Genomic DNA, 25,734 nt, shown 5'->3' on the forward strand with positions numbered 1-25,734 from the left:
AGATAATTGCATGTGAGGGAATTGTTTTCACACAATTCTGAAAATATTGTTTTGATTAATTAAAAGAAAATGCATGGAAAATATATTGTCAAACAAACATTAATTACATTTTCAACAATATTATAATAACACCAACATCTACACATGACCAATTTTATAATGCTGTACAATCTCCCCAAAATGTTCTAAAATGTGATTTCTCCCTGGAATATTTTTGAATGAGTTCATCTAAATTTTGTGACAACAACTCGTTACCTGTGATGGCAATTCTCTTTATAACTTAGCTTATGATCGTACTTCCACTTCGGTTTGGTTCTGCTCATCATCTATTTCAAGACATTGAAGAAGAATAGCCTGTATACGCTCCATAAATACTGCAAATTCCAAACACATTTTAATTTACAATTCTTGTCACAAGTAACAATCATATTTGGCTGAAGCAATCATCTGTGAGAAGGTAAGAGCACTAATACCTGAGAAATGTGGAAAGCATCCAGCTTGTTCTTGGGGTAAAGACAGGAAAGTTCCTGAAGACAATGTAGCAGAATATAAACAATGTGAAACTCCCACTGCTGAGACAAAAACCAACACAACCAACACTGAACACACAGTACAATCTCAGAGCAAGGGGACTCAACATTAACATTGACTGAAGATGCTATGCTCCCAAGTATTCCAGTCTTCCCTCAGCCCATTGAAGGACTTCTACTGGCCCTGTGCGCAGTCTTTGGCCAGAGGTCCAACCTCTTCTCTGCCAGCGGTATTTACTGCAGAGAAACATGCTGGAGTTCAAGAGCAGTCTGGAGCTAATGGAGAAACATCAGCAGCACATCTTTGGAGAGATGGACCATGTCCCAGTCTCTGTGGTCATCCAACCAGTCTCCTACACGCTGGAGAAAGAGGGTTTTGCCCTGGCACTGGAGACTAAAGACTTCTCCCCAGAGGAGCTGTCTGTCAAGCAGGTGGGCAGGAAGCTGAGAGTCAGTGGGAAGACAGAAGAAGCAGGATGATGGGGAAGGCTCTTACTCTTCCAGATGCCAGGAGTTCAGACAGGAATTTGATCTGCCTGATGGGGTGAATCCTGAGACTGTCACCTGCTCTCTGGATCATGATGGGAAGCTCCACATCGAGCCTTGAAAGAATCCAAAATCTGCTGAGGAGGAGGTGGCTGAGAAAGTGGTGCCCATCAACTGTAGCCTGGATGTGAAGATGCCACAATTCCTCAGCTCACAGACAGAGGGCAGCAACATAGACACTCAGAGGAATCAATATCTCGGCAAAAAGTTGATAGCCTAAAGACTGAAACTATTTTCACTTCAAATCTCATCTTTCATTTTTTGTCATGTTTTTTTATAACATTATCTCTGAAATGTTGTGTTCATATGTGTTGTTTTGTTACCCAATAAAATGTAAACTAAATGTATTTTTGTGTACCAATAAAAAGCACCAACAGTACTTATAACAGTTGTTTTGAGCTTATTTCACATACAATATTTCAGTCCCAGTCTTTGGCAAGTCATTGAAAAGGACCTACTGTAACCCTGACAAAGGTCTGAGAAAACCCAAATATGTTGTGTCATAGTCCTGATTTATATTCAGTCCTCTAGCGTCTCCTCCAAAAGCTCAGTGGATTTAATCTGATGCCATGGTTTTAAGAATACAGTAACACATTTTTCTCTTATGACATCTTCCTATATGTTCCTTAAAATGGATTGGCCATGGCAATAGTCTGTGTCCAGATCAAGTGCCCCTTTAAACAGTTAATTAACTTGGAGAAGTTGCTGGAAACATCCCACAAATAGAATCTTAACAGTTCTTCTACAGTCAAATCGAGCATATTATTGCATTACAGGTGGTAACTAATTATGCTACCCAATACACACTATGAATAATCTTTTGGTTGGGTGATCTTCTCTCTCAACAACCACATAGCTATATTTAGAGACAGAGTAAGGAAGCAATGTCGTCAGTGGGGGTGTAAATTTCAGGGTCACATCCGACAAGAGTGTTGAGGGAAGTTAAATACTGACTAAAGCTATATTAATGTATTTACTGCAAGTCATATCACTAAGGGGAACAGATTGCTGAAGTGCACTTGTAATTCTTTCTTTGTCTATCACTCAAGGCAAAACCATATTTTAGATTTGTTATCTTCATAAGCACAGTGATATCAGGAATACTTTAGATTTGTTGTCAGGGGAAAAGGTTATTCAGGAACAGAAAATGGCAGGACGACAAAGCAGCTGTTGTAGATTCCTTTCTAACTTTGTAGGACGTTATGTGCCCCTGCGACTCCGACCTGCTTCACTCTAGTCACTCTGTAAATAGAGCAAAGATATATCCCAGAGGCATTTGGCAGTTAGACTGCAGTATTACCAGGGGCTTGTTTTGGAGTATGACAGAAGTTGCGTAGTCATAACACACTAACGTAGCAGTCAAATGGAATGCTACTGGAACTTTCCACTGGACAGGATAAAAGCTGTGAGCCCTAGTCTGCTCCGGACATAAGCTCTCAGAAACACACTCAGAGACGAGACCAACGGAGACCAGCAGAAACGACACAGACAGAGTTGATTTGAAGATGCTTTGCCCCAGCATGATGCAGCCTTCCCTCAATCCAATGAGCCCAATGAGCCCCTTCATGGACTTCCACTGGCCCGTTCGCAGTCTCTGGCCAGAGACACGGCCTCTCTTCTTCCAGATGGAGCAGGAAATTATGCGAAATATGCAGGAGATGAGGCACAATATGGAATATATGCAACGATTGCACCAAAAGATTTTTGAAGACATTGAAGGCCCATTATCTTCAACTGACTTCAAGCCCATCTCTTTCCAGATGGGAAAAGAAAACAACCGTTTTGCACTGACACTGGACACTAAAGACTTCTCCCCAGAGGAGCTGTCTGTCAAGCAGGTGGGCAGGAAGCTGAGAGTCAGTGGAAAGACAGAGAAGAAGCAGGATGATGGAAAGGGCTCCTACTCTTACAGATGCCAGGAGTTTAAACAGGAGTTTGATCTGCCTGAAGGCGTGAATCCTGAGACTGTCACCTGCTCTTTGAATGATGGACAGCTACAGATCCAGGCTCCAAAAGTGGTTGCTGTGACAGAAGGCAATGAGAGAGTGGTTCCTATCACTTGCTTACCTGCCATAACCTCACCCGGCGCTGCAGCTGAGAGCACTGCTGTAGAGGCAGAGCCCAAGAAGGACTGATTATGATGACACTGTATCATGATATAACTAATACCATTAACTTTATGGCTGGACAATAATATACAACTCCCATGAATACTAGTCAGTACAGACATCAGTGAATTATCTCGGGTAAATTGCTCCTTGTCAAATTTGATAAATGCAACGTCAATAATTCTCAATGGCATGGAATGTAAAGCCAATGTTTATGCAAATTCAATAAATGTATTATTATTATTTTATTTTTTACAATGTTTTGCCTTGTTTGATGTAATTTCGTTATACAAACCAGTATTTCAGTATGTTGCATTTGGTTAATTAATATTTTTCCATTTAAATCATGTCCCTGAGTTGGTATGATGGGTATGCTCTGGCCTGGTAAACTTTCCATTTCAATAGATGCCATGAAAATCAAATAGTGGATCAAAAGACAGTTTGATTTCATGAAGAGTAATGTAGTTAAACAAAATGGTGTTAGAGTAATGTAGTTAAAAGTTTGTTAGGGTAGTTAGAGTAATGTAGTTAAAAGATTGTTAGGGTAGTTAGAGTAATGTAGTTAAACAAAATGGTGTTAGAGTAATGTAGTTAAAAGGTTGTTAGGGTAGTTAGAGTAATGTAGTTAAAAGGTTGTTAGGGTAGTTAGAGTAATGTAGTTAAAAGGTTGTAGGGTAGTTAGAGTAATGTAGTTAAACAAAATGGTGTTAGAGTAATGTAGTTAAAAGGTTGTTAGGGTAGTTAGAGTAATGTAGTTAAACAAAATGGTGTTAGAGTAATGTAGTTAAACAAAATGGCGTTAGAGTAATGTAGTAAAAAGGTTGTTAGGGTAGTTAGAGTAATGTAGTTAAAAGGTTGTTAGAGTAGTTAGAGTAATGTAGTTAAAAGGTTGTAGGGTAGTTAGAGTAATGTAGTTAAACAAAATGGTGTTAGAGTAATGTAGTTAAACAAAATGGTGTTAAGAGTAATGTAGTTAAAAGGTTGTTAGGGTGGTTAGAGAAATGTAGTTAAACAAAATGTGCACAAACAGGTTATGTGTATGTACAGTATGTTATGTGCAAAGAATTAGGAATTATAATAGTGATTTAATAGGATCTGGATCGTTCCGTGTGTGTTAGTGTCATATTCACAGTGTTCCAATGTGCTAGAGAATATCTGAGTGTCACAGGAGTGGAGTGGTAGCAGTGATTACACCAATCATGTTGTTGTCGTCATGATATCACTGAAGAGATCGTGACATATCTGAACTATTTCTCACAACACTGTAAAAGGTTAAGAGCAGTGTGAACACTGCATATCAAAAAGATGACGAGTAAGAAATTATCCCATGACCTGAACATGTAACTGCAATTAAAGGTCTGGTAAGGTTGTCCTGAACTTACACTGTTTTTCTGATTTATTTATGTTAATAATGATATACTTATATATAAACAAAAAAATATGGGCCTGAATGTTAAATATACTTCTCTCTAACTAACTTAATGAAATGGTATATTTCACAAAAATGAATTTAACAACTGTCTTAGAAGTATACTGAACATTTTATTGGGTAACAAAACTACACATTTTATCAAAACATATCATGACATTTAGATAATTCATTTGAAAAACAAGAAAATCCACAAAGAAGACAGTGTCAGTCTTTAGGCCAGCCTTTAGCCCCTCTATCAATTTTCATTATGTTGACATTAATTGAAGAGTTGATAATGACTGCAATATTATGTATAGATTTGATTGATTCAATTAAATAGCATCTCAGATTGATTGTTACAAGATATGAAATGTAAATGCATACAGTTTCATAACCCTACAAATATAGATTAGAAAATGTAACATCCAGTCAAATAAAAAATAGCATAATATTATGATCAGTCTTTATGTGAAATAGTGTTCTGTTGTTTCTCCTATGTGTCTGAGGTGCTGCCCTCTATGTTGCTGCCCTCTGTCTGTGAGCTGAGGAATTGTGGCATCTTCACATCCAGGCTACAGTTGATGGGCACCACTCTCTCAGCCACCTCCTCAGCAGATTATGGATTCTTTCGAGCCTCGATGTGGAGCTTCCCATCATGATCCAGGGAGCAGGTGACAGTCTCAGGATTCACCCCATCAGGCAGATCAAATTCCTGTCTGAACTCCTGGCATCTGGAAGAGTAAGAGCCTTCCCCATCATCCGGCTTCTTCTCTGTCTTCCCACTGACTCTCAGCTTCCTGCCCATCTGCTTGACAGACAGCTCCTCTGGGGAGTAGTCTTTAGTCTCCAGTGCCAGGGCAAAACCTTCTCTCTCGTTCTCCAGCGTGTAAGAGACTGGTTGACCACAGAGGCTGGGACATGGTCCATCTCTCCAAAGATGTGCTGCTGATGTTTCTCCATTAGCTCCAGACTGCTCTTGATCTCCAGCATGTTTCTCTGCTGTAAATACCGCTGGCAGAGAAGAGGTTGGACCTCTGGCCAAAGACTGCGCACAGGCCAGTAGAAGTCCATCAATGGGCTGAGGGAAGACTGGAATACTCGGGAGCACAGCATCTTCAGTCAATTTTAATGTTGAGTCCCCTTGCTCTGAGATTGTACCGTGTGTTCAGTGTTGGTTTCTGTCAAAGCAGTGGGAGTTTCACAGCTTTTACATTCTTTCACTTGTAGCTCCAGTGTCTTCAGGAACTTTCCTGTCTTTGCCTCAGTTCTCCACTGGGTGTCACCGTGGGAGTAATTTTCTACATTTGGATGTTCAGTAATAGAAATGGCTGTGCACATATTTGGTCCTTTATCTGTGATGATATTGGGTATATTTTCTTCCCTATGTGTTTCCCAGCACTCCAGGTCATTAGTACGTCTCCCATAAGTTTTCCTTATACACTCCAAGATTAAAAAAGCATAGGCTTACTTTCAAATGGGCAGGACCAGAATGGTTGCAGAATGTCAATCTTCACCATTGTAACTATAGACTATAGTTTTCAAATAGCTTTCATTTTTCATATGTAATTTGCAAGGCTATGAATGGCAAGGCAGAACAACTATATAGGCCAACCTGACTGACAGTGATTTCAGCTGCTCATTGAAAATTACATTTCCTATAAAAGTCATGCAAAAAAGCTTTTTTTCTGAAACGGATATTGCCTGTTAGATATGCTTCATATTCATGCCCATGTCAATATCAGGACAGGCAGCCTAGCAGTGACTCAGGCTACTTGAGATTAAGTGAAAAATGTGATCTGCATAGGGACATATCATGCTTAGTCATTGTGCAGTATGTGCAAACTGAATTTCACAGACTAGAGGAAAATTGTGTTAAGTTTAATGAATTTTCCTTATTTCAAAGGACAGACGATTTATGCTATTCTGTGGGTTGCGTACGGTGCAAAAAATGTAAAGGTTGATTATATAGTATAGCAACTATATAGCCTCACTCACCCCGGTTCCCTGCCTAGTCTATTCAAATCGAATTGTATTGGTTAATTGGCTAGTCTATCTGGTTGAAAGAGCAACAATAAACTGTTATAAATAACAAGCTCCTTTATCAGAAATGTCGGATTACAACAGTAGAAAAATATTAAAACATACTGTTTTGAAAGCCTGTTATAAAAATCTTTTTAGGGGCGATTTTCAATGCTGATAATCGAAACCGGAAGTTACAGTTTCCACTTCCAGGAAGTTTAGCCAATATATTTCTTGTTCCCAGTGGGACTGATGTAAAAATGGCGGCGCCTCGTCGCCCTTCTCAGCAGCAACAACAACAGAGCATATCCTCGCCATCTCGCAGTACTTATCTTTCCCTCACTCCTCCGGGATCTCCTACAGTTCCCGGTGGTGGAGTAATTTTGGCTCCAGCCGGTGCTGAACTAGACAGCGCCGGTGATCAGGAGTTAACTCCGGCCTCCCCCGATATCCCCGCCCCGGCCCTGAGCAGTAGCACCAGCTCCTCTAACGTTAGTACCACCGGGGGTGGCATCAGCGCTGGCCCCAGTCCTGACTCGGGCAGCACTAGCCCCGCGGGCGGCGACTGCGGGACAAGCGGGGCTTTCAGAGAGTTGTTTGAAGCCTGTCGCACTGGGGATGTATCGCGGGTGAAGAGGCTGGTGGATACGGTTAACGTCAATGCCAAGGACATGGCTGGTCGAAAATCCACTCCTCTGCACTTCGCTGCAGGTAGCGTTTACGATGGCGTATTGGCGACCGGTATTGTCATGTTATGCTCACTCTGACGAGCTGGTTTGTTTTGCTAATTAGTAGCTAGCCAACTACTTCGGTAAATAGTTACCTACCTAACTGACACGTTTTCTTAGGCCAACCTTTTATAGATATCTTGCCCACTCGGTTTGTTAGATAGTTAACAAACGTTGGTTATAAATTTTGGTTAGTTAGTTAATGTTAGGCTAGCTAGATTGTCAAACAAAATGGACTCCCCCTTCGGTTAGGGGTACGGGGTGCTATTAGCCAGCAAGTTGTAGTCAGCAAGTTGCAATAAAAAAAAGTACAGGCCCTGCCAAGTAGTCAGGCAGCCAGCGTAATTAATCTAAAAACAATTGTAGATCACTAACTAGCAAGTTGGCTTGGTAAGATATCCTTGTATTAAACAAGGAATTTGGCAGGCAAACAAAAAATACAGAAGTAGATGTGACACACACAACCATTGTCTATTCATAATAAACAAAGGAAATATGTTAAATAATGATAGGAGGTTGTGTTACACTGTATTAGTGACACATTCGTGGCAGGACGTCCAATGAATGATAAACACACCTTCAAGGCTGCCTCTAGCCTTTTAGGGCCCCTAAGCGAGATTTAGTTGGGGGGGCGCTCTAACATGTTTTTTAAATATATTTTTTCAGTTAAGCAGATTACTTGCAATTGTTTACATTTTAATGACCTTTGCCATCTTAATATGATATCTGTGTGAGAATGTCTAACACAATCAATGTGCCCCCCCTGGAGGGCAGGGCCACTGGGCACGTGCCCTGTGTTCCCAGTCAGTATTCCGCCATGATAGGGTTGCACATTTTGGGGAATTTTCAGAGGTGGAAACTTTCCGTGGGAATATATGCTAATTAATACCATTTAAATGTAGGTGTTTTTTTGCATTGGATACATTTACCATATCATATGGAGACAAACATAAACCTTTTACCTTATCACAAGTAGATGTAATAATTTGCAATTACATCTACTTATGATGTCTTTCCAATAGAAATAAAAACAATTTAGTTATGAATTGAATTTTAAGTAAATGAGTTGACTCTTCACATGGGATGGTTTCACTTAACAACACAATAAAGGGAATATTGAATGATCCCCAATGATCCATTGCATCTCCCCAAAACATTTTCAACATGCATCTGTAAAATGATAGTCAAGAAACTAAAGCTTTGGTTGTCTTCCGTTCAGGCTTCCATGCCTTCTCCCTGGGCCTCCTCTTTCCAACCCTGTTGAGGATGGCTCGTTGTAAGGCTGGCCACCAATTTTTCAACCCTTTTATTGATCAGCCTATTGCGTGCTTTGGTGTGTGTGTGTTCCCAAACAAGGACCAGTTGCGCTCTGAGGCGGCTGATGTTGGTGGGATTTGGAGGATCATTGAGACAACGGGAAGGAGCCTCAGATCCACAAAGTCCCTTCCACCAGATGGCTGATGCAATATGGCAGTTGTGCTAACATATCTCATCTCCATCCCAAAGCCCTTGCTTGGAAGTGTACTTTGCCAGACTGTCAAGAACCTTGCCCTCATCCAGACCAAGGTGGCGAGTCACGGGAGTGATGACACCATAGGCCCTGTTGATCTCTGCACCAGACAGGATGCTCTTGCCAGCATACTTCCAACATGTACTCTGCGGCGTGTATGGGCTTCAGGCAGAAGTCTTCACGCTTTTTGACGTATTTCAGAACTGCAGTTTCCTCTGCTTGGAGCAACAATGAAGTGGGCAGGGCAGTATGTATTTCTTCTCTTACATCTGCAAGCAGAGACTGAACATCAGACAGGATGGCATTGTCGCCCTCAATCCGTGCAGTGGCTACTGCTATAGGTTTCAGGAGTTTCAGGCTGCTTACCACTCTCTCCCAAAATACATCATCCAGGAAGATCCTCTTGATGGGGCAGTCCATATCAGCAGACTGTGATATGGCCATTTCTTGGAGAGATTCTTTCCCTTTCAGGAGACTATCAAACGTGATGACAACACCACCCCAATGGGTGTTGCTGGGCAGCTATAATGTGGTGCTCTTATTCTTCTCAAGTTGCTTGGTGAGGTAGATTGCTGCTATAACTTGATGACCCTTCACATACCTAACCATTTCTTTGGCTCTCTTGTAGAGTGTATCCATTGTTCATCAGTGCCATGATGTCCTAGAGGAGCAGATTCAATGCATGAGCAGCACAGCCAATGGTTGTGATGTAAGGGTAGGACTCCTAGCATTGTCTGTCACCAGTGCAAATACCTTCTGTGGTCCAAGGTCATTGATGACTGCCTTCAGCTCATCTGCAATGTAGAGACCGGTGTGTCTGTTGTCCCTTGTCTGTGCTCTTGTAGAATACTGCTTGAGGGGAGGAGATGTAATTAATTATTCCTTACCCATGAATATTTGACCACCCATCAGAGATAATTGCAATACAGTCTGCTTTCTCTATGATTTGCTTGACCTTTACTTGATATCTGCATCCAGCAAATTAGTAGAAGACAATTCAGAAATATCTTCCAATACACATTGCCTGTGAGCATCAGAGATGAACCAGTTGCATACACAGCTCGAGCAAGACATTCATCAGCATTTCTGACTACGTTCCTCTATTGAGTCAACAAAAACTTCTGATTCCAGGAGGACTGTTGCTATCATTAAGGTGTCTGATTCATCATTTTCACCTTGAATAGAAGTAGAGGGACTTTTGTCAGAGGTTACTTGTTGTGAATGCTGAGGGAACTTTATGCACTTGGCCAGATGATTTTGCATCTTTGTTGCATTCTTCACATATGATTTGGCATAGTATTTGCAAATGTACACATTTTCCTTCTACATTAGCTGCAGTGAAATGTCTCCACACATCAGATAGTGCCCGTGGCATTTTTCTGTAATGATTAGAAAAACAAATTAGTTAAAAAAACAAATACAATTCCATGTTCAGATAAATAGTTAAGCAGTTTGATTAAACAACTCCTTTGTAAAATACATGTTTTAAATTTGAATATGTATGGAAACAGGTGAATTAACACACCTCAGTTAGCAGGTTCAAGCAAGCTAAAACCCACATGGTAGCAAAAACTAACTAGCAGAAATTGTTAACAAGGTGGAAATGATTGAAACACACTTTGCTGTAGGCTACTATTAACTTGTTAACAATAAATAATCTATGTCAAATAAAATATATTCACCCCACCCAGTGTTGTTATCAAAATTGACCGGAAATCATGTAGTCCTTGGCTCAGACAGTATAGTAGTGTGGGCTCAATAGCATCTCATTAGTGCCCAAGATCTTGATTATCAGCTGTACATGTGATGGAAGAATGCACTGTGCATGCAGAGGGTTGCAATTCCATTGAATTGGAGATAGTTTAACCCAAATTACACCACAAGACCTATAATTGCCTTGTGTACCCCACAAAAAAGGTTCACTGTTAATAGCTAACTTTTTTGAAGAATTTAAGCAAAATTCCCCAAATTCCAGGGCTTAACTTCCCTTGAAAAATTTCCCGAAATTTCCCGAAAGTTTCCGCCCCTTTGTAACCCTAGCCATGATTAGACCACCAATCTAATCTAAAAATGTTTAGATGACATGGCTAATTGAGTGATTGCTTGACATAACAAGAGAAACTGCTGATGGACAACCAAATTTAGAAATGCACTTGGGGACCTTCAATGCTGCAGACATTTTTTGGTACACTTCCCCAGATCTGTGCCTCGACACAATCCTGTCTCGGAGCTCTACGGGCGATTTCTTCGACCTTATGGCTTGGTTTTTGCTCTAGCATGCACTGTCAACTGTGGGACCTTATATAGACAGGTGTGCCTTTCCAAATCATGTCCAGTCAATTGAATTTACCACAGGTCTGGAATCTAATGAAGTTGTGGAAACATCTCAAAGATGATCATTGGAAAGAGGATGAACCTGAGCTCAATTTTGAGTCATAGCAAAGGGTCTGAATACAAAAGTTTGGACACACCTACTAATTCTTAATTTTTACTGCTTTCTATGTTGTAGAATTATTGCAAAGACATAAACTATGAAATAACACATAGGGAGTCATGTAGTATTACATGTCTTCACTATTTTTCTACAATGTAGGAAATATAAAAAATAAAGAAAAACCCTTGAATGAGTAGGTGTTTCCAAACTTTTGACTGGTACTGTATATGTATACAATGATTCCTATGTTTTGGTCAGGGGGCCACCTAAGTGAGCGTTTATGCATGGAACTGGCCCAGCACACCTGATAATCTTTCCACCGTTTACTTTGTAGGATTTGGGAGGAAGGATGTTGTAGAGCACCTCCTTGAGACAGGTGCCAATGTTCACGCCCGTGATGATGGAGGTTTGATCCCTCTGCATAATGCCTGCTCTTTTGGCCACGCTGAGGTGGTCAGCCTGCTCCTCTGTCAGGGTGCCGACCCAAACGCCCGGGACAGCTGGAACTACACACCACTCCACGAGGCTGCCATCAAGGGCAAATTAGACGTGTGCATCGGTAAGAACCGTTTATAAGCCAACAAGCAACTTATATGCTTGCTTTGCATCTTGTGCTAACTTTACTAACTTTTTTCAGTTTTATATAATAAAATATAGGCCTAGCATGTCTTTGAATGCAAATATAAGGTTACTCTGTCATGGAGGGCTCAATTACTAGCCTAATGCTTTAGAAGTAGATATGAGATAATGAGAATGCTATGGTCTGCTCTGCTGCTGAGTATTGCATCAGGACTTTCAACCAGGTTGTTTTACACTGAGACCAAAATGTCACCACCTAGTGATTTCATCAATGAGTCACAACCCCAAATGACATAATAGTATTTTCTGACCAGGCCATAACGGTCTGGTCCTGACAGTCTCCCTGTCTGCAGGGAGATAAACCACATACCATTTGAACATCAGGCCAGAACAGTTTCTCTGGGCAGAAACTAAAGCGCCTCTGTAACTTACTTAGGCCTATTTAATGACAAGATACTTTATCTCCCATCGCTGTAATGAAATAGTCCTTGCATTTTAGCATCCATTTCTTTTAATTGTGTTCTACTATATTTGTTGGCTCTTGTGTTTGCAGCTGGTTTCTAATTGGTGTCTTTCTACTGTGAAATGAGCAGTGTGGCACAGGGAAGCATACATTATTCTCTCTGGTAATGGGGGGGGTGGAACCGATAGTTGCATATCATTTTTGTTCTATACTATATAGATATTTGACTCCAAGTATCTATTTGTAAAACAAATTACGGTAGAGATGGCTAGTCGGCTGTACCTCTGCCATAACTCAGGAATTTTTCATCCTCAATCTTTTTAAATAGAGAGCCAACATGTTTTCAGCACTTTTATTTCCCTGACTGATCAAAATGTGTCTCTCTGCAGCAGACATATAGTGAGCAATTTGTTTGGAACATCAAATCGCAATAAACTCGCAGTATTGAGTTGCAATACATATAGCAGGGATCATCAACTAGATTCAGCCGCGGGCCATTTTCTTTTCTTGAGCGGATGATCAGGGGTCCGGAACATAATTACGAATAATTTTTGTAGACTACAAATTGAACGCAAGAAGCCCAAGCAGATATAATATTTGACTAAAACATAATAATTTCAAACCTTGCTTACATTTGTATACTATCACATATACAGTGCCTTGAGAAAGTATTCGCCCCCCTTGAACTTTGCGACCTTTTGCCACATTTCAGGCTTCAAACATAAAGATATAAAACTGTATTTTTTTGTGAAGAATCAACAACAAGTGGGACACAATCATGAAGTGGAACGACATTTATTGGATATTTCAAACTTTTTTAACAAATCAAAAACGGAAAAATTGGGCGTGCAAAATTATTCAGCCCCTTTACTTTCAGTGCAGCAAACTCTCTCCAGAAGTTCAGTGAGGATCTCTGAAGGATCCAATGTTGACCTAAATGACTAAGGATGATAAATACAATCCACCTGTGTGTAATCAAGTCTCCGTATAAATGCACCTGCACTGATAGTCTCAGAGGTCCGTTAAAAGCGCAGAGAGCATCATGAAGAACAAGGAACACACCAGGCAGGTCCGAGATACTGTTGTGAAGAAGTTTAAAGCCGGATTTGGATACAAAAAGATTTCCCAAGCTTTAAACATCCCAAGGAGCACTGTGCAAGCGATAATATTGAAATGGAAGGAGTATCAGACCACTGCAAATCTACCAAGACCTGGCCGTCCCTCTAAACTTTCAGCTCATACAAGGAGAAGACTGATCAGAGATGCAGCCACGAGGCCCATGATCACTCTGGATGAACTGCAGAGATCTACAGCTGAGGTGGGAGACTCTGTCCATAGGACAACAATCAGTCATATATTGCACAAATTTGGCCTTTATGGAAGAGTGGCAAGAAGAAAGCCATTTCTTAAAGATATCCATAAAAAGTCTCGTTTAAAGTTTGCCACAAGCCACCTGGGAGACACACCAAACATGTGGAAGAAGGTGCTCTGGTCAGATGAAACCAAAATTGAACTTTTTGGCAACAATGCAAAACGTTATGTTTGGCGTAAAAGCAACACAGCTAAACACACCATCCCCACTGTCAAACATGGTGGTGGCAGCATCATGGTTTGGGCCTGCTTTTCTTCAGCAGGGACAGGGAAGATGGTTAAAATTGATGGGAAGATGGATGGAGCCAAATACAAGACCATTCTGGAAGAAAACCTGATGGAGTCTGCAAAAGACCTGAGACTGGGACGGAGATTTGTCTTCCAACAAGACAATGATCCAAAACATAAAGCAAAATCTACAATGGAATGGTTCAAAAATAAACATATCCAGGTGTTAGAATGGCCAAGTCAAAGTCCAGACCTGAATCCAATCGAGAATCTGTGGAAAGAACTGAAAACTGCTGTTCACAAATGCTCTCCATCCAACCTCACTGAGCTCGAGCTGTTTTGAAAAAATGTCAGTCTCTCGATGTGCAAAACTGATAGAGACATACCCCAAACGACTTACAGCTGTAATCGCAGCAAAAGGTGGCGCTACAAAGTATTAACTTAAGGGGGCTGAATAATTTTGCACGCCCAATTTTTCAGTTTTTGATTTGTTAAAAAAGTTTGAAATATCCAATAAATGTCGTTCCACTTCATGATTGTGTCCCACTTGTTGTTGATTCTTCACAAAAAAATACAATTTTATATCTTTGTTTGAAGCCTGAAATGTGGCAAAAGGTCGCAAAGTTCAAGGGGGCCGAATACAGTGCCTTGCGAAAGTATATCTCTCTTATGCGTGGGAGTACTTTGGAACAGATTTCCAAAATTAAAATCACTTGATTTGCTGGTGTTTTTACAGTCTTTTATATCCAACAATATAAATGTATTATTATTATTATTATTATTATCTTTTTGCGCAGAAAACGTGGGGGGCCAACTAAAATCTGCCCGTTGGAGATCCCTGATATATATAGAATTGTGAGAATCGCAGTACATATTGTATAAGCACCAAAGTATCATGAGGGTTCCTTGGCAATTCCCAGACCCACTGGTGTGTAATGAGCTGTATTATGTTGGTGTGTAATACTCCGATCCAGACTTACTCTGATGGCTCTGCTTTCTTCCCAGACAATTATTATTGAGGAGAATATTTGAAAGCACTAGGGATGTGCATCTTACCCTTTCAAGACAATTCAATACATATCCAGATACATGGGCTCTGATACAGGAACGATATGCTTCAGTTTGAAACTATTTGGTGCGGTTTGATTTGAGAACAAATCGATGCAATTTGGTTCGATACGATTCGATGCCCTTACATTAGTTGCATAAACACATTCATTTTCCAGTTTCCAAATAAAAAATAGCTGCTGATGGATTTCATGAGCTGGGCCTCTATGAGCTGGGCCTCTATGAGCTGGGCCTCTATGAGCTGGAACTGACTGTGTGTGAGTAAAATATGTATGTCTATGGTGTATGTATTATCTAGGCACCTGAGCTTAGCCATAAGGGAGACTAGGCATTTACCATCCCATTACCACTATCAGATTAGGAGGGGGGCAATGTAGCCTGTTTTTTTTGTCCCCACACTTTGGTTCTGAAATCACCATCACCCACTAATTATCTTGTCATTTTTGCAGATTAAGTGTTTGAGCTAGTAATGTATAAATATTTATAATTTACAAATGAGCAATGACATAGCCAATGAATATATAGCACAACTTTGGATTTCACCCCCATCTCAAAATCTAATTGTTTTGACCTTTTGGAAGGTGTTTTGGAGTGAGCTTCTTTTCTCCTCCAGCTTTGGCGCCTCGCAAAAGTGGATTGCTGTCCTTGTTATGAAATGAGGAACTTTATCCTGTGTATGTAAAAATGTTGCTGATGGTGAACCTGAACAATCAAAACGATATCTATTGTAAGCCCCGTTCAGATGAGTTGTCTCTGGTAACAAGCTTACTTTTATCCCAGTAAAATACCATTTTAAACAGCGAATAGATAACAATAATAACCCTGCCAAATTACAATACATTTGGAAAGTATTCTGGCACCTTCCCTTTTCCACATTTTGTTATGTAACTACACAACCATCTCTGCAGCACTCCACCTATCTGACCTTTATGGTAGAGTGGCCAGACAGAAGCCACTCCTCAGTAAAAGGCACATGACAGTCTGCTTGGAGTTTGCCAAAAGGCACCTAAAGGACTCTGACATTGAGAAACAAGATTCTCTGGTCTGATGAAACCAAGATTAAACTCTTTGGCCTAAATGCCAAGCGTCACATCTGGAAGAAACCTGGTACCATTCCTACGGTGAAGCATGGTTGTGGCATCATCATGCTGTTGAATGTTTTTCAACTGCAGGGACTGGGAGACTAGTCAGGATCGAAGGAAAGATTAATGGAGCAAAGTACAGAAAGATCCTTGATGAAAGGATCAGGACCGCACTCTCGAACAGGACCATGACCCTAAGCACACAGCGAAGACAATGCAGGAGTGGCTTCGGGACAAATCTCTGAATGTCCTTGAGTGGACCAGCCAGAGCCCAGACTTCAACCAGATCAAAAATCTCAGAGAGACCTGAAAATAGCTGTGCAGCAGCGCTGCCATCCAACCTGACAGAGCTTGAGAGGATCTGCAGAGAAGAATGGGAGAATCTCCCCAAATACAGGTGTACCAAGCTTGTAGCATCATATCCAAGAAGACTCGAGGCTGTAATTGCTGCCAAAGATGCTTCAACAAAGTACTGAGTAAAGGGTCTGAATACTTATGTAAATGTAATAGTTCAGTTTATTTTTAATACGTTTGCTAAAATGTCTAAAAACCTATTTTTGCTTTGTCGTTATGGGGTATTGTGTATAGCTTGATGAGGGGGAAAAAAACATTTAATCCCTTTTAGAATAAGGCTGTAATGTAACATTTGGAAAATATCAAGGGGTCTGAATATTTTCTGAATGCACTGTACATACAGTACCAGTCAAAAGTTTGGAAGCACCTACTCAATCAAGGGATTTTATTTTTTACTATTTTCTACATTGTAGAATGACATCAAAACTATGACATAACACATATGGAATCATGTAGTAACCAAAACAGTGTTAAACAAATCAAAATATATTTGAGGTTCTTCAAAGTAGCCACCCTTTGTCTTGATGACAGCTTTGCACACTCTTGGCCTTCTCTCAACCAGCTTCATTAGCTAGTCACCTGTAATGCTTTTCGAACAGTCTTGAAGGAGTTCCAACATATGCTGAACACTTGTTTGCTGTTGTTCCTTCACTCTGCGGTCCAACTCATCCCAAACCATCTCAATTGGGTTGAGGACGGGTGATTGTGTTGGGTCATTGTCCTGTGGAAAAACAAGTGATAGTCCCACTAAGTGCAAACCAGATGGGATGTTGTATCGCTGCAGAGTGCTGTGGTAGCCAAGCTGGTTAAGTGTCCCTTGCATTCTAAATAAATCACTGACAGTGTCACCAGCAAAGCACCATCACACCTCCACGCTTCACGGTGGGAACCACACATGCGGAGATCTTCCGTTAACCTACTCTACGTCTCATTAAGACACGGCGGTTAGAACGAAAAATCTCAAATTTGGACTCATCAGACCAAAGGACAGGTTTCCACCAGTCTAATGTCCATTGCTTGTGTTTCTTGGCCCAAGCACGTCTCTTCTTCTTATTGGTGTCCTTTAGTAGTGGTTTCTTTGCGGCAATTAGACCATGAAGGCCTGACTTATGCAGTCTCCTCTGAACAGTTGACGTTGACATGTCTGTTACTTGAACTCTGTGAAGCATTTATTTGGGCTGCAATCTGAGGTGCAGTTAATTGTCGATTTCTGAGGCTGGTAACTCTAATGAACTTATCCTCTGCAGCAGAGGTAACTCTGGGCCTTCCTTTCCTGTGGCAGTCCTCAAGAGAGCCAGTTTCATCATAGCGCTTGATGGTTTTAGCGTCTGCACTTGAAGAAACGTTCAAATATCTTGACATGTTCCGGATTTAACTGACCTCAATGTCTTAAAGTGACGATGGACTGTCTTTTCTCTTTGCTTTTTTGCGCTGTTTTGCAATAATATGGACTTAGCCTTATTTGGTAAAAGACCATCTTCTGTCTACCAACCCTACCTTGTCACAACACAACTGATTGGCTCAAACACATGAAGAAGGAAAGTATTTCCACAAATTCACTTTTAACAAGGCACACCTGTTAATTGAAATGCATTCCAGGTGACTACCTCATGAAGCTGGTTGAGACAGTGTCAAGAGTGTGCAAAGCTGTTATCAATGAAAAGGGTGGCTATTTGAAGAATCTGAAATGTATTTAGATTTTTTTTTACACTTTTTTTTGGTTACTACATGATTCCATGTGTTATTTCATAGTTGTGATGTCATCACTATTTTACAATGTAGAAAATAGTACAAATAAAGAAAAACCCTTGAATGAGTAGGTGTGTTCGAACTTTTGACTGGTATTCCCCGCCCCCATCCAAACCAATCAACACCACAACCCACCCGATGTGCCAACAACCTTCATAAAGAACAAAAGAGGAAAAAAGACAAGAACAAAGGAAAACAACAATGCAAATCCAGATGGTGTGTGAGCTGCTGTTCGTCAAGGTTTGGCATGTAATGAATCGCTCATGCTCTTCCCCGTGCTTTTGCATGTCTCTGATGTGGTTTATATACACTGCTCAAAAAAATAAAGGGAACACTTAAACAACACAATGTAACTCCAAGTCAATCACACTTCTGTGAAATCAAACTGTCCACTTAGCAAGCAACACTGATTGACAATAATTTTCACATGCTGTTGTGCAAATGGAATAGATAACAGGTGGAAATTATAGGCAATTAGCAAGACACCCCAAATAAAGGAGTGGTTCTGCAGGTGCTAACCACAGACCACTTCTCAGTTCCTATGCTTCCTGGCTGATGTTTTGGTCACTTTTAAATGCTGGCGGTGCTTTCACTCTAGTGGTAGCGTGAGACGGAGTCTAAAACCCACACAAGTGGCTCAGGTATTGCAGCTCATCCAGGATGGCACATCAATGTGAGATGTGTCAAGAAGGTTTGCTGTGTCAGTCAGCGTAGTGTCCAGAGCATGGAGGCGCTACCAGGAGACAGGCCAGTACATCAGGAGACGTGGAGGAGGCCGTAGGAGGGCAACAACCCAGCAGCAGGACCGCTACCTCCGCCTTTGTGCAAGGAGGAGCACTGCCAGAGCCCTGCAAAATGACCTCCAGCAGGCCACAAATGTGCATGTGTCTGCTCAAACGGTCAGAAACAGACTCCATGAGGGTGGTATGAGGGCCCGACGTCCACAGGTGGGGGCTTACAGCCCAACACCGTGCAGGACGTTTGGCATTTTCCAGAGAACACCAAGATTGGCAAATTTGCCACTGGCGCCCTGTGCTCTTCACAGATGAAAGCAGGTTCACACTGAGCACGTGACAGACGTGACAGAGTCTGGAGACGCCATGGAGAACATTCTGCTGCCTGCAACATCCTCCTGCATGACCGGTTTGGCAGTGGGTCAGTCATGGTGTGGGGTGGCATTTCTTTTGGGGGCCGCACAGCCCTCCATGTGCTCGCCAGAGGTAGCCTGACTTCCATTTGGTACCGAGATGAGATCTTCAGACCCCTTGTGAGACCAAATGCTGGTGCGGTTGGCCCTGGGTTCCTCCTAATGCAAGACAATGCTAGACCTCATGTGGCTGGAGTGTGTCAGCAGTTCCTGCAAGAGGAAGGCATTGATGCTATGGACTGGCCCGCCTATTCCCCAGACCTGAATCCAATTGAGCACATCTGGGACATCATGTCTCGCTCCATCCACCAACGCCACGTTGCACCACAGACTGTCCAGGAGTTGGCGGATGCTTTAGTCCAGGTCTGGGAGGATATCCCTCAGGAGACCATCCGCCACCTCATCAGGAGCATGCCTAGGCGTTGTAGGGAGGTCATACAGGCACGTGGAGGCCACACACACTACTGGACCTCCTTTTGACTTGTTTTAAGGACATTACATCAAAGTTGGATCAGCCTGTAGTGTGGTTTTCCACTTTAATTTTGAGTGTGACTCCAAATCCAGACCTCCATGGGTTGATAAATTTGATTTCCATGGATCATTTTTGTATTATTTTGTTGTCAGCACATTCAACTATGTAAAGAAAAGTATTTAATAAGAATATTTAATTCATTCAGATCTATGATGTGTTTTTTTAGTGTTCCCTTTATTTTTTTGAGCGGTGTAGTTGTGTGTGTTGTTTCCTTCTGATCTCAAACATAAATATGGTACACATCCATCAAGCGACTACCCTAATATCAGCAGTGCTAGTGAATGAATATAAAAGCATTCCCTCTGCTCATCTCACTCCAGCTTGTAATTATCAAACACATTTCTCACTCAGAGACCAGTAACATTGAACAGGCTTCCATTCACTAGCTAACAGTGTTGCCTCCTTTTGAACTGTAGGTGTTTTTGTACAGGCTCCTTTGTTAGTCGTCCTGCTCCATCTGCTGTCAGCTGGCTGCAGTCATTAGACCCCCTCCAACCTCTGCATTTTGTTAGCTAGCTTTGTCTGTCCAATGTGGCTGGTGTTTGTACGGTGCCTTCGGAAAGTATTCAGACCCCTTGACCTTTTCCACATGTTGTTACGTTACAGCCTTATTCTAAAATTGATAAAATATCCCCTCAATCTACCACGCAATACCACATAATGACAAAGCAAAACATTTTTTAGAACATTTTGCAAATGTATTAAAAATTAACTGAAATATTACATTTACGTAAGTATTCAGACCCTTTACTCAGTATTTTGTTGGATCACCTTTGGCAGTGATTACAGCCTTGATTATTCTTGAGTATGACACTACAAGCTTGGCACACCTGTATTTGGTTAGTTTTTCCCATTTCTCTCTGCAGATCCTATCAAGCTCTGTCAGGTTGGATGGGGAGCATTGCTGCAAAGCTATTTTCCAGTCTCTCCAGAGATGTTAGATCGGGTTCAAGTCTGAGCTCTGGTTGGGTGACTCAAGGACATTCAGAGACTTGTCCCGAAGCCACACTCCTGCGTTGTCTTGGCTGTGTGCTTAGGGTCGTTGTCCTGTTGGAAGCCTTCGTCCTAGTCTGAGGTCCTGAGCGCTCTGGAGCATGTTATCAAGGATCTTTTTGTACTTTGCTCCGTTTATCTTTGCCTCGATCCTGACTAGTCTACCAGTCCCTGCTGCTGAAAAACATACCCACAGCATGATGCTGCCACCACCACGCTTGGAATTAAGGCCAAAGAGTTCAATCTTGGTTTCATTAGACCAGAGAATCTTGTTTCTCATGGTCTGACATTCTTTAGGTGCCTTTTGGCAAACTCCAAGCGGCCTGTCATGTGCCTTTTTACTGAGGTGTGGCTTCTGTTTGGCCACTATACCATAAAGGTCAGATGGGTGGAGTGCTGCAGAAATGGTTGGTCTTCTGGAAGGTTCCACCATCTCCACAGAGGATCTCTGTCAGAGTGACCATCGGGTTCTTGGTCACCTCCCTGACTAAGGCCCTTCTTCCCTGATTGCTCAATTGGACGGGAGGCCAGCTCTAGGAAGAGTCTTGGTGGTTCCACACTTCTTCCATTTAAGAATGATGGAGGCAACTGTGTTCTTGGGAGCCTTCAATGTTGCAGACATTTTTTGGTACCCTTCTTTAGATCGGTGACACAATCCTGTCTCTGAGCTCTACAGATAATTCCTTTGACCTCATGGCTTGGTTTTTGCTCTGACATGCACTGTCAACTGTGGGACCTTATATAGACAGGTGTGTGCCTTTCCAAGTCATGTCCAATCAATTGAATTTACGACAGGTAGACTCCAAGTTCTAGAAACATCTCAAAGGTGAGCAATGGATACAGGATGCCTTTGAGCTAAATTTTGAATCTCATAGCAAAGGGTCTGAATACTTATGCAAATAAGGTATTTCTGTTTTTATTTTCAATAAATGTGCAAACATTTCTAAAAACCTGTTTTCGCTTTGTCATTATGGGGTATTTATTGCGTGTAGATTGCTGAGAAATTGTTTGAGATTAAGGCTGTAATGTATCAATGTGGGGTCTGAATACTTTCCGAAGGCACTGTGTGTTAAGCACTCCTCCCCTCTAATTGTTCTCTACGATGATATTGGGGATGGGACTGTTGATCTGTCTATGTTCATTAGTCACATGCGATGTCGCCGACAACACTGGGCCGATTTTAAACAAAACTAGGTTGAATGATCCGTCTTGCCATAGAGATCCGGCATTTACAAACTGACACTGAGTTGGCCCTAGGCGGGAGCTATAGTAATGAACTGAAATGTGTTAGTCACACGCGTCATCTCAATTGTCCCAAGGGGAGGTGGGGGATGACGTTTTAATTTTTTTTTTTTTTTTTTTTTTTTAAAACCTTTATCTAACTAGGCAACTGTTGCTGTGTTTGTTACTGTTGTAAGTGTTACTGATGTTGTTAGCCAGCTGCACTCACAACATCATGGAACAAGGAGAGAAAATAGGGCCGTGTGTGTGTGTGTGTTTGTGTGTGTGTGTGTGTGTGTGTTTGGAGGGTGGAGGTCACTTAGTAGTTTGTTGGTTTACAGTATGAGGGGGAAGGAGGTGTTGCTGTTATACAGAGTGCTGCACAGGAGCAGCTGAGCCCCCCTCTCACTTTCTTTCTCTCTCAATTTCAAATAAATTCTCTCTCAATTTCAATTCTCTTGTTCGCTCGCGCTCTCTTCTCTCCTCTCTCCCTTCTCTCTGATGTGTGACAGATAGATAGGCAGTCTGCATGCAGGTCAGGGAGGCTGTCAGACGAGCGCCTGTGAATCTTTAGTACCCCATCGGCATAATTTCCCCCTTGCCACAACCCCTATCAACTGCCCTCTCCACCATCACGCCACCCCCCAACCCTCCCCTTTTCTAGCTACTAGCCAACATTGCAGTATATCTTTTTGGGGGTGTTAATGTTAAAACAATATTTGCCCTGAATGTTTCTTGTATTACCTACAGCCGAAAAATAACTTTTGGACATTAGATCGGTTGTCCCTCAACAGAGGTTTGAGCAGAAATTCAACTTCCCTGACCTGGATCCTTTGAACTTCCTGAGGCAGCTCTATTCACCCCTGGGGCTAAAGTAGACAACCTCGTGGCGAAGATCACCTTCCAGACATATATCAAGGACTGTAAACACAATTTATTTTTACTGAATCCTGTTCTCTCTCTGGATATATTGGCCACATCCATTTAGCCAGCGGGGTTCTCCGTCCATAGCGCGAACAGGAAGAAAAAACATGATTACATGAATGTGGTAACATACAGGAACTTAAGTCCTTTTGTTTTCCCGATCTGGAATACCTCACCATCAAATGCAAACCGCATTACCTCCCGGGATGATCATTTTCTTAGGTCATAATCACTGCCGTGTATATTACCCCCCAAGCCGGCACCGCAACGGCGCTAAAGGAACTATACTGGACTTGTGTAAACAGGAAACCGCATGTCCTGAGACCACATTTTAGTGTAGCTGGGGACTTTAATAAAGAAAACTCTACCGACATTCTATCAACACATCTCCTGTGCTACACACGCATCACGTACCCTGGATCATTGCTACTCTCCCTTTTGGGATGGCTACAAGGCCCTTACCTCCCTTTGTTAAATCGGATCATGCCTCCATTCTGCTCCTCCCCACCTATAGGCCGAAACTTAAACTGGAGCACCCGTGGTGAGGACTGTTCAGTGTTGGTCTGACCAGTTGGAATATGTTCTTCAAGATTGTTTTGATCACGCCGACTGGAAATGTTCAGGGTCACCTCTGAGAATAGACATATGCACTGACATATGTCAAGATTGTTGTTCCCACTGTGACATTTTAGAATTTATCCAAACCAAAAACGTGGATAGGAGGCAGCATTCGTGAAAAACTGAAAGCACGAACCACCATATTTAACCATTGCAAGTTGACTGGAAACATGGACAAACAGACCAGTTATGACCTCCGTAAGGCAATACGAGGCAAAATGACACTAGAGGGACAAAGTGGAGTCACAATTCAATGGCTCAGACATGAGATGTATGTGGCAGAGACCACAGACTATCACGGTTTATAAAGAGAAAGCCAGCCACGTTGTGGACCCCTATGTCCTGCTCCTGGAATAGCTAAACACCTTCGCCCGTTTTCAGGAAAACTTGATCGAGCCACCAACCTGGCTCATGAGGACTGTGTATTCTCGTTCTCGGTGGCCGCATATGTTTACCATCGCAAGGCTGCCAGCCCAGACGGCATCCCAAACTGCGTCTTCAGAGCATGTGCAGACCAGCTTGCTGTAGTGTTTACGGACACATTTGATCTATTCCTATTCCAGTCTGTTGTCCCCACTTGCTTCAAGATGTACACCATTGTTCCTGAATCCAAAAAAGCGAAGGTAACTGAATTAAATGAATATTGCCCCGTAACACTTATTTACTTCTGCCATCATGAAGTGCTTTGAGAGGCTAGTTAAGGACCACATAACCTTAACCAGCAACCTAGATTTAAAAACTCAACAGCTCCACGGACGACTTAATTACTGTTGCATTGCACACTGCCCTATCCCACATGGACAAGAGAAATACGTATGTAAGAAATACGTATGTAAGAATGTTGTTCATCGACTACAGCTCAGCTATCTACACCATAGTCCCCTCCTAACTCATCACTAGCTCAGGGCCCTGGGTCTGAACCTCCCTGTGCAACTGTGTTCTGGACTTCTTGATAGGCCGACCCCAAGTGGTGAAGGTAAACAACACCTCCGCCACGCTAATCTTCATCACGGGGGCCCCACAGGGATGCATGCTCAGCTCCCTCCTGTAAATGTTCACCCATGACTGCGTGGCCACGTATGTCGCCAGCTCAATCATCAAGTTTGATGACGACAACAGTGGTCGGCCTGATTACCAACAATGACTAGACAGCCTACAAGGAGGAGGTGAGGGTCCTGGCAGAGTGGTGCTAGGAAAATAACCTCTCCCTCAATGTCATCGACACAAAGGAGCTGATGGTGTATTACAGCAGAAAGAGCACACCCCCATCCACATCGACGGGGCCGCAGTGGAGGGTCAAAAGCTTCAAGTTTCTTGGCGCTGTTACGCACGCCTCTAGGAAGAGGGAATGCAACACCCTGCTACAACTCAACTCCCCGTGGTGTGAAAGAGGTATGGAACTGTAGGTGCGAGTAAGGATGACAAAAGGCAGAGAATTTACAGTTTATAAGGAATTTATTCCGTCACACGGTAATATGGGGGAAAGGGGCTGGACGGAACCAAAGCAAAGAAAGTAAATATCAAAGCCCCTTCTCCTATCTTACCTGCCTACCCACTACTTATCTAACTTAGCACCCACCACCTGGTGCACTAACTAAAATACAGGGTCTTACCTAGTGTGCCTAGACAGTGAATATACTTCAGGTATATGTATGCCCTTCGGCCTCTTACCTAAGCACTCCCTAGGTGCCTTCCCCCCTGGGAACAAATGAAACAGAATTATCCAAAGGTAATTAAACAATTTCAAGAATCAAAAACACAGTTCTATTAGCACATCTTAGCACATATTTCAAATCAGTGGCAACAAAAATACTTAACAAAACCTGTCTCTTAGCCACAACCAAGACAGGACATCAAATCAGCTCTCTCTCAGCAACAACCACAGAACATAACCATCTCTGTTAGCAACAACCAACATAATGACACTCAGCCATTAGCCTCCTCTCAGCAATGATCTCTTTTTTTTCTGAGCAACAGAACACTGGTTTTCATATAGCTTCAGAAGGCATTGGTAATTGGAGACAGCGGGGTCAGCTCTCCAATTAGCCATGGAGTCGACCAATCAGCTGCTGGGGGGGATTTCAGGAAGGCATCCTGAAACACACACCTAACAAACCAC

General features: G+C 42.1%; 2 protein-coding genes and 2 pseudogenes across 5 annotated transcripts in view; 3 read left to right on the forward strand and 1 right to left on the reverse strand.

The window, feature by feature from the left end:
• The first annotated feature begins 779 nt into the window (after positions 1–779).
• On the forward strand, positions 780–1,137 carry LOC110539123 (annotated as a pseudogene).
• Positions 1,138–2,393: 1,256 nt separating this feature from the next.
• Positions 2,394–4,561, forward strand: LOC110537116 (heat shock protein beta-11). Its single transcript, XM_021622902.2, has 2 exons — positions 2,394–3,816; positions 3,851–4,561. Exon 1 carries the CDS (start codon positions 2,582–2,584, stop codon positions 3,209–3,211), a length of 630 nt encoding a protein of 209 aa, XP_021478577.1. The 5' UTR covers positions 2,394–2,581; the 3' UTR covers positions 3,212–3,816; positions 3,851–4,561.
• A 330-nt stretch (positions 4,562–4,891) lies between these two features.
• Positions 4,892–5,740, reverse strand: LOC110537117 (annotated as a pseudogene).
• A 1,101-nt stretch (positions 5,741–6,841) lies between these two features.
• Positions 6,842–25,734, forward strand: part of tnksa (tankyrase, TRF1-interacting ankyrin-related ADP-ribose polymerase a) — a 154,332-nt gene continuing 135,439 nt past the window's right edge. For 3 of the 4 annotated variants that reach the window (XM_021622898.2, XM_021622899.2, XM_036937109.1), the window contains exons 1-2: positions 6,842–7,325; positions 11,621–11,845. In XM_021622898.2, coding sequence (XP_021478573.2) covers positions 6,875–7,325; positions 11,621–11,845 — 676 coding nt within the window. In that variant the 5' untranslated portion in view covers positions 6,842–6,874. The remainder of the gene's footprint in view (positions 7,326–11,620; positions 11,846–25,734) is intronic. The other variant, XM_021622901.2, reaches the window with a different exon arrangement.

Source organism: Oncorhynchus mykiss, chromosome 12 (genome assembly GCF_013265735.2).
Source record: "Oncorhynchus mykiss isolate Arlee chromosome 12, USDA_OmykA_1.1, whole genome shotgun sequence".
Classification (NCBI taxonomy): domain Eukaryota; kingdom Metazoa; phylum Chordata; class Actinopteri; order Salmoniformes; family Salmonidae; genus Oncorhynchus; species Oncorhynchus mykiss.